Source organism: Cuculus canorus, chromosome Z (genome assembly GCF_017976375.1).
Source record: "Cuculus canorus isolate bCucCan1 chromosome Z, bCucCan1.pri, whole genome shotgun sequence".
Lineage (NCBI taxonomy): Eukaryota > Metazoa > Chordata > Aves > Cuculiformes > Cuculidae > Cuculus > Cuculus canorus.
Genome location: NC_071441.1, coordinates 22,779,454 through 22,788,949, shown reverse-complemented (window position 1 = coordinate 22,788,949; position 9,496 = coordinate 22,779,454). Strand labels below are relative to the sequence as shown.

The 9,496-nt window shown below is 35.5% G+C and overlaps 1 protein-coding gene across 6 annotated transcripts in view; it reads left to right on the top strand.

Annotated features, from left to right (window-relative positions):
- Positions 1-217: 217 nt before the first annotated feature.
- The window catches only part of NFIB (nuclear factor I B), a 264,748-nt gene continuing 255,469 nt past the window's right edge, over positions 218-9,496 (top strand). For all 6 annotated transcript variants that reach the window (XM_054054087.1, XM_054054082.1, XM_054054080.1 and 3 more), the window contains exon 1: positions 218-346. In XM_054054087.1, coding sequence (XP_053910062.1) covers positions 251-346 — 96 coding nt within the window. In that variant the 5' untranslated portion in view covers positions 218-250. The remainder of the gene's footprint in view (positions 347-9,496) is intronic.

Below are 9,496 nucleotides of genomic sequence, written 5' to 3'. Positions count from 1 at the left end.
TACTGAACTGGTGTACACATGATACACAAAGAATGCTGGCTACTTTCACCAATCCCTTCAGACAAAAAGAAAAAAAAAAAAAGAAAAAAAAACCTGATCCTTGTCTTTATATCAGTGAGGTTGGAGTTCTTGCTAATAAAGGAGCTTTTCCCATGATGCAGTGTGATAAGGATTGGCCTACATGTAGCCCAGCAAGCCACTGCTGATGTTTTCTTGATTAGGTGTCTTATCTTCCATTGAGCTGCATCTGATGAAGGTTGCTGACAGCGTAATGGCAGGGAAAGCATCGGACAGCTCCATAAAATGGCAACTATGCTATGACATGTCAGCCAGGACCTGGTGGATGGTAAGTTGGTGTGACAACTATTTTTTTTCTCCTCCCGGAAAGGTTTTTTCCTTTCTGAACTCCTCCTTCACTTTTGCAATGCACGTGCTGCAGAGTTCAGAGTGTGCAAAGTTTGCAGCTCCAGCACAGTGACTCTGCAGAGCTCTTAAACATCAGTTAGTTAGATAGGGTTTTTCTGCTGTTGTTGCGTGGCCCTTCTTTTTAAAACAACAGTGGAATTTTTCTTTCTCCTTATTCGCCTTCTTCTTCTCTCTCTTTTATTTTTTCTTCTATTTTTTTTCTTGAAATGCAAATTTTGCAGCGCTCGCCAAGCTAGTTGGTGTGAGAATGTGGAGGTGGAAGCAGTCATGGGAAAAAAGAAAGCAGCCTTGTCATCATGGTCCTGGCTAATTGTTCTTGAGTTGGTCTTAAAAATAGAGCAATATGCCTTTTTATTATGTTTCCTCTGAATAATTATTTAGAAAGTGTATTGTATCATGTTGTGAGCAGCCTCCTAATCAGCATGCGATTGTCCCCTATGCTTCCCTTTAATTTGGAGTCCTCCTCCCTTCCAATGAATGCAGTAACTGGAGCAACTACTGATTAATATACCGCTTGTCATAATTAAATTTAGTTAATGAGGATATGCATATTCAGTCCATTTTTTTCTTTGTTTGGATGAGCATGGCTTTTTTGTTCATATTTATACAGCTGCAAATGAAAGCGAGGAGGTGGAAAAAACCCTTACAGACTTCAGGGGAGGGTGGACCCTGAGAGACAACTTTTTTCATCTTGCCGGGAAAAGGAGCCCGAAACTTTTTTAATCAAAACAGTGGGGCCAGGAGCAAGTGTTTTGGGAGTGAAAAGCTTTTCTCCCCAGCAGAGCTACAAGAAGCTTTCTCCATATACTGATTTTGCTGTGTGTGGACAATGGTCTCTTGTGTGTGATAGCCATGCCATTAAAGGGACCTTCTGCTGGGTAGCATTCCATTATGAATATTAATTTCATTCTTGGGTTGCTTTGTCTGGTTGCGTGTTTTTACCCTTTTCATTCCTTCATTGATCGCCTTTGCTTGTTTGTCTGGATAATTATTATGCTTACTGCACGGGCTGCTTTTTCACAATTAGTACAGTGCTGAGACAATAGGCCCTTTATTCTTGGGCAGTGGGTCTGGGGAGCAGCAGTGGAGAGCACGTCCCAGTGCCGGAACAGAAGGCAACCTCCTGATTGTAACTGCCTTCCTACATTGCTTTGCAAGGACTACATTACCTTTCCAAAGGTGGATGATGATACGTGCCTTCAGAGAGGGTGTCATACCTGAAGGGAGTATTTAATTTAAATTATGTTTGCTACTTGTGGTCATTTCTATACTTTTTGAATATAAGGAAGGAAACATTTTCTGTCTTTGCTACTTGTTGAACTATTGTGGTATGAACGTTCATGTTACTTTAAAGAGAACAGAGGAGAAAAGTAAAGGATAAAAAGCTGTTTTGTGAACCTATGTTTCACTGCGAGTTATATGGTGTAGTATTATATTTGGATTAATGTTTAGATCTTTAATCAGGCTTTTTATTTTAAGTGTGTACGTTATTGAAAAGAGCTGTTAAAGTGGCTGACAGATGTTTAGACATAGGCATTATGAAATGTTTGTGTGGCAGATTTCCTTAATATTGCATGTACAAAGGCTTGTTTTTTTTAAAGAGCATGTCTTAAGTTTAATAAAGGTTTCTCTAAGGACAGCTTTCAGTAAGCTGACATTGCTTCCAAAGGGAAGAGAAAATCAATACTTTCACTGCATGCAGTATTTTATCCTGAACAGTAATCTGTAAAATTCAGGTAATATGTGATGAGTGTGTATTTTATGCACACTTTAGGAGTTTGAAAATGCTTGACTATTAAGTATGGGTGAAAATCAAATTATATCCGGTTGTGCATTCTGTTTTGCATCATATTTCTAATTTATAAAGTTGCAGTTGTAGAATCTAAGATAAACCCACATACACTGTGGATTGTTTTCTCTCAACGAAGGACGAATACCTTATGCTTCAATACCATAGTGTACAAAATATTACCACCTATTTTATTGTATAGTTATTTATAGTAAATTAGTATCAGGAATATGCAGAAGTAAAACCCTAATATTTCTGAGCAAAGACTTCATTAGTTTTAGGCTTCTGCTTTTCCTGAATAATTCAAAATATTGAATTGAAACAATTCCTTGTGGGGAACAGGAAACACTGTATCAGGATGGTTACTCATAGTTATAAAAACATTCATTAACAAATGCTATTATGACAGGCATCATCGCAAAACTCAGTGGGTTTTTTTGTGTTATAGATAGGTTCTCTACTCCGCAATTATTGTGCAGCATAGATGATCAACATCAAATTTGGTTTGAATATTCCTAAAATAATGGTTTATTCTTAAATGTTTGGGGTTTTTTTAATAGTAATTACCTTGAAACTATTATCTGGAAAATAACATTCTGCTCTTTAAATTAAGCAGAATGTTTAATAAGTAAAGTCTGTGTTATCCACCTATGGTATAGTAGTACTACTACCCTATTGTTTCCTGTCTTACTGTTTGTTTCTTTCAGAGTCTTTTATTTAGCTACAACAATAACAAAATCATAGATAGGGAAAAACCAAATAAACAGAAATTAAATACTCCCCCAGTCTGTATTGTCTTGTATTTACTAAAAGGCAAGAGGTTAAAACTTAGTTACTGAGACTGCATGAGACCGTGATAAACAACCAAGTGCAAATAAAAGTTAAATTTTAATATGTTTAAAAAAAAGAAATAATTGGAGAATTGCTAACAGATTATCTCAGTCTTTAAGTTCTTTGTAATGTGACCATCTTAACTGCTTATCTTACTATATTTGCATTTAACTCAGTGAAGAAACAGAACCTATATGTCAAGTACTGTTCAGTACAATTGGCAAATACTAAAGATTTTTTTAATTGAAAAATCTCCATTTATAAAGTGAGGAGGAATGATGATGAGGAGGGTGATTGAGAGGATGATACCCATAGAAACACTAGATATTTTCTACTCTTCTTCATTAATGGCAAAGGCCTAGTTTGGGATTACAGACATATCGTATTTAGTGATTGACTTTACAGATTTTAAAATTCATCGCTTTACAGATTTAAAAATTCATCACTTTACAAATTTAAAAATTCAAATCTGAATAGCAATTTACAAAACTTTGTGGCATTGTTATTAGCCTGCTAGGTTTTTCTTGTGGGAAAGGCTTCCAAATATTGACATCTTGGGATACTATTGAAAGTTATTTTGTTAAATCTCTGCCAAAGTCTGAATGTATTTTTCTGGTCATCAGATCATTTGCATGCAAATCTATAGAGAGGTAAATATATGTACTAAAAAATCTCCTCTTCCTAATCTCAGAACTCTGTTTTTGAACACATACATGCGTGTGCAGTAGTGACAGAGAAAGAAAAACACCCTGTCTATTCAGAATCTTTGGAAAAAGTATTGAAATCACAAGTTTGTGTTAAGAACAGAGAAAACTAGGCAGTTCTGATTTGTTGCAGATACTGTACATATCTTTTTGCTTAATGGCTTGATCTTATGGTGAAAGGCATCATACTAAAATCTTAGAACAAAAATGTTTGTTAGTACAAAGTTTATTGCTTTCCTATTCTGCTCTGTATTTTCACTTTCAACAATATTTTCAAAGAGAGATTTCACATTGTATTAAAGCTGTATTATTATAATCACAAATGGAGATAAAAGTAACAACAATTGAGATGCTATATTTCAGCATTAAAAGGACTAGCCTGATCCTAAATTTATTAGTAAAGCCAGGTTATAGTGTACTTCTTGGTTTAAGACAAATGTTAATCACATTCCAAGGGAGTTGCAGTATGTCAATATTTTACAGCAGCACATCTGTGCAGTTTTCTAATTTGGATTAAAAAGATATTCGCAACACAACAACTCCATTAGTTGTTCAGATGTACAGCTTGTTAATGAATCCTTTGTTCTCAATAATGGCTTTTAATTAAATGATTTAGAAACAAATGTCGGTATAACTGTGGACATATTGAACATGCTGCGCTTACTCATGGACCTAGAACAGAATATCTTAATTCTATGAATTTCAGGGGGAGGAGTGGGTAAAATGAAGGGTTAGCTCAAGGTTATATTTGTAAGCCCTTCTTCAATATTCTTTACCTACATGAGAATACCAACTGTACATAACTTACTACAAGGTCCTTTATTGACTATGTAATGGTTATTTTGAATGATTGATCACAAGATGACTTTTTAAAGACATGCTGTATATGCTTATGAGACATTATAAGTATTTAGTTTTATGTTTTTCTTCAAAACAATTGCATTTCAGTCTATAACAAATATCTGGCTCAGCTACTATGCATTCTCAGTATATCTCAGATTGTTTAAAATCTGAAAGATCTCATTGGAGAACTATAATACTGCAATGCACGTTCATTTCTAATGTTTAATCTTTTTTTTATTATGGAACAAGGAAATAAGCTTCCTTAGTCAAGAAAAAACCTAGAAGTAGCAGGGAATTTAAATGCTATCAGTATACACTACTGTAGAATGAAAGTGCTGCTGTTCATGTTTAATACTTCTTCCTTGAGATTTTTTTTTTAAATGTCTTTTAACTAAGAAAAGGGTATTTGCACTCATTCACAAGCTCATATTTTTCTAATTCCTCTGTGTCTTTTCCCTTTTGGTCCCTCACATATTAGCTATGTATTTCCAGTTAGATTTGCTACTGTGACGTGTTCAGCAGTTGCAGCATCTTCTGAGTGAAACAGCTCTTCCTACTTGTGCTTCTTACTTGTATCCAGCAAGAGCTCCACACTGTGAGTCCACCAGTGCCTCCTTTTGCCCCTCGTTCTGGCAGTGTTAACAGTCTTCTTATGAAGAACGCCATGCATCCACAATATCATAAATATATGTTTGTGTGTATGCGTGCATCTGACTACAGGTCTAAATATGTATGCACTGCGTTGGCTTAAGGCACCATCCAGAGTTCACTGAAATCAGCAGAAAGTGACTTTTTAATTCTGGAGCATGCTTCTATATCACGTAAAATGCAGTTGTACTTTATACAATGTGTCTGTAATTTATACAACTGTAGTATTCAAGATGTAATTAACGTTGGTGTTTTAGATATCTGTTCAATAATAGTTTTTCTTTGTCACTTACCTGAACCTGTGGCACCATGATGTTGCTGAATCTGCTGTAGGACCTATATAGATCTTATGCAACTCATAATAAAGTTGCTTTTTCTATTCCAAAGTCATCAGTCTGTTCTTTGATTTTCCTGGGGTTTTTTTCTGATGTCTGTTTTCTTCGCTGCATTTTTTTTTCTGCTATGCAAAATATGTAGTTTTCTAGCTGCATTTGTTCTCATGTTATGTGGTGATTGTTGAGTCAAGATTCAGAAGAAACAAAGCCGACTTTTTCACAGTCTGATACTGATAGATTGAAAATTCTATCAAAGCTAGAAACATTTACTCCATAGGATTCAGGCTTCTAATTAGCTTTAAAAACTTGAGTAAAGAAACATCAGTAAAGACATGGAAGACCTAAATCAAAGGCAGATAGGTGAAAGTTTCTGCTATTTCTTTTTGCAATTTAAATTAGAAGTTATTAGTGAAAAAAAAAAACCTAAACAGAAAAGGTGAAGAAGTCACCCAATTAGTGCTTGCTAGAAATAAGAGATGGTTAGATGTTAGCCAAAACTGACATAATGTGTCTCAGATTGTTGCATCATGACAATTTAAAGAAGTAAAAACTGCATTGAGGAAAAATAAAACCAGCTTTTTCAATCCTATAAACCCAACATAATCAAGAAGTAACTTTTGTCTTCTTTTTTAATTGCTACTTTCAACTTTATCAATTTGTGCAGTTATACAGCAATACCATTAACTGTCTTAAAATTTTAGTAGAGATATTCAGAATTCTAAAAAAACCCCACACAATCAAATATTTTAACAGAGCTTGTATCTTGTAATGTCATATAAACACTTGAGTTCTTCTATCCTTGGACTAACAGGCACGTGCAATGACAGATCTGTTTTGTTAAGCAGAGGTTCAATGTCAAATCTCAAATTGTCGCTGTCAACTGTCAATTTCTTGAAGACATTAAATACTGATGGGCAAGATCTTCTATGTCTTAAAGAATATTACCTTCTTACGGAAGTGAAATGCATTCTTTGTAGGTCAAGGAAAGTCTGTGTACAGAGAGATTAGGCTAGATGTAAGTTTTCCCAGTGTTCAAGAAAATGTGACATATGAATTCTGATTTCTTTTATATAATAAAGTCTATCTATTTCTTCCATATAATAAATTTGATCCATCTAGGGTAAGGGATCTGCAAAAGAAAGCTGTTACCACAGCATTTTGGTCTTTAGAATTGTGGATACAATAAAGCAGATATGTTCCCCTTAAAAATTAATAGAGGATCAACTGAATCTTCTAACACTGGGTTTTTAAACTAAACCAGTTTGGCATTTGAAGTGCTTCATGTTCATATTGTGGTCCTTCCTAGTTACCCTCCTTAACAAGTCATATACCATTTGTTCTGGCAGGCTCATGTTTGTTTGTTCTCACTAACTTTTTCAGATTTTAAGGAACTCCGCTTGTGTAACACCTTTAAATTACCTATTCGTTAACCACAAAAGTATATTCTACAAGAGTCTGGAAATAGCTGACTATACCGATTGTTTTATAGAGACATCACGGGGCTACGTCAAAGTAAAAGTTAACGTGATTTCTGAAGATATTTGAGATGTATTTCTGAATATATCTGAGATATATTTTACGACTCTGAAAGGCCGATGAGGTTTTTATCTGCATACATCTGGAGATATGCTCATGTTTCTTCAGCAGAGCTCACTGCCTCAGTTTTCCGCTCACAATATTGTTCTTGCATGTGTGCTTGCAAATCAAGGATTACTCATTGGTATATTTGAGGATTCTGGGGGAATGGTGATGGCGTTTGTTTGTGTGTTCGTTTGTTTATTGCCTGCAATACTGCTATGGTTTCTTATTTGATTGCTTTCGATGAACTGTAGTCTAGTGTCCTGTCACACTAAGAAAGGGGACTACAGTCTCCTTAAGTCTGCATGAACATATTGTGAGGCTATTTGGCCCACTATTTTGAGAGCATTTTCATGGACCCAAGCTTAATAGAAGGTACGAAATGGAACTGGTTGACATCTGTTGACATCTGTTGATCCAGTTCCCGTGGCAGGTGGAGCAACAGCAGCACTAGCTTGCACTTTACAGCTGGGCTTGAAGTCCAGCTCTACAGGGATATGGAACAGTCCTAAAACTCTCTAATTTTCTATCCTTGGGACTGATAATTAGCAACTTCAAGTGGCAAGTGAAGATTCATGAGGCAGAATCTGGACTCAGTTAGGCATTTGCTTGATTTGAATGATTAATAAAGTCTTCAGTAGCCATCCCAGCTGATTCCCGATGAGATGTGCTCATCACTTTAATCTTATCAGTGATATGTCTGATTGCAATTTCACGTTGTGACATGTCATACAAATCTGTTCTTTTCAGCCAAACTAGTTATGAACCTCAAAATAATTCCAGAAGGGAAAACATTAAGAGTTTCATCTAAGGCTGAGGCCACCTTAGACAAGGAGCGTCTGTTAGTGAGAGAGGGAGTAGTTTTGTTCTTGGTCAGGTTAATTTACATTGTGGTTAACACTGCTGCCCAAATAATTGTTGCAAACACTTACGTTATAATTAAGTGAATGTGTTAATAGCAATGACTCATCAGTTTTAAATAACTAGAAGCTCTTACCCAAAGTTAATGCAGTTCGGTGATCTTCAAACCACATCATCCAGATGTGTTTTTCCATCCAGCTACTAGAATTATCTCAAAGTATCTCACTGACAAATGCTAGAACAGTATATAATTAATTTTTAGCGTTCTTTTACAAATCAATAAGCAAACTGATTTATCATTAACTGGCAGAATATCTACATTGAACACCACATAGGCATTCAGATTTTCAGTCCATTCGATTGCCTTAGCAATGTCTCTTACCACAGCTGAAATTGTAGGGGTTTTCAAACTCTGAAACATCACATTTATACTTTGAATGAATAATTTCATTTGCAAGGTAACGCCTGATGCCTGTGATGTAGTATTTGTGAATCTCTACATCTCGAATGATACTGATGCATAATGAGAAGTTTCCTGGCATCTAATGTGAAGATTGTCCCCTCTTTGACTAATTTAATGACTATTTTAATTTTCTGTATATGCTGACAACGGCAAAAAAGTGTCCATACAGAAATACCAAATGTGACGCACATGGAGGGGAAAGCACTCATATGCATTAGCTCTCAGGCACTTTTCAAAGTAGAAGGCCTAATTTCATCTTGCTCCAGTTTAAACTGGACCCAGTGAAGCCAGAACTGCATCTCACCTGTCTCTAGAAAAAGGTAGCCTAATAAATAACTTTTCTAAAGTATTTTGGAAGTCACTCAGACTTCTCCCTAAACTCTCAAATGAGTTCTATAACATGATAGCCTTAGCAACACCTTTTGTAGACTTCATATGCAGGTATTTTTAGATTTGTTTCATTTTGTCAGCATGTAAAATCAGATTTGGAGTGGTCTTATTCTGCAGTAATTTGTAATAAGAAACTTGACAGAGCACAGAAGAAAGTCTGGATTATGCATTATTGACTGTATATTGAAAAGATAGATGTTATTTGAAAAAATATATATGTTTGCTTCATATGTTTTTGCTAAAATTAACCAGACTTATTTAAACTGACCATCTGAAGAAAATGAAAGGGAGATCTTGTTCTGGAGGATATTCGTGCAGGGTTTCTTAGTAAGTTCCTTGACAGTGGCAGTACCCTTTTGGGCACATTTGTATACATCTAATACTCTGGATAGGCCAAGAGGGAGTTGTAATAGCACAAGGTTTGATATAAGGAAAGAAATTGTCCGGAATAATTTTGCTGCTCCTTGGTGCTGCCGTTCAAGTTATGGACAGTGATTTACCCATCCTTTACTGTCAAGCATTCAACAGATTGATCCACAATTAACTTGTTACTTGTAACTTGTAATAAAGAGGTCTTGATACACAATGATGAATAATTCAGAGCCTTTCTCTTCCTATCAGCGTCCTA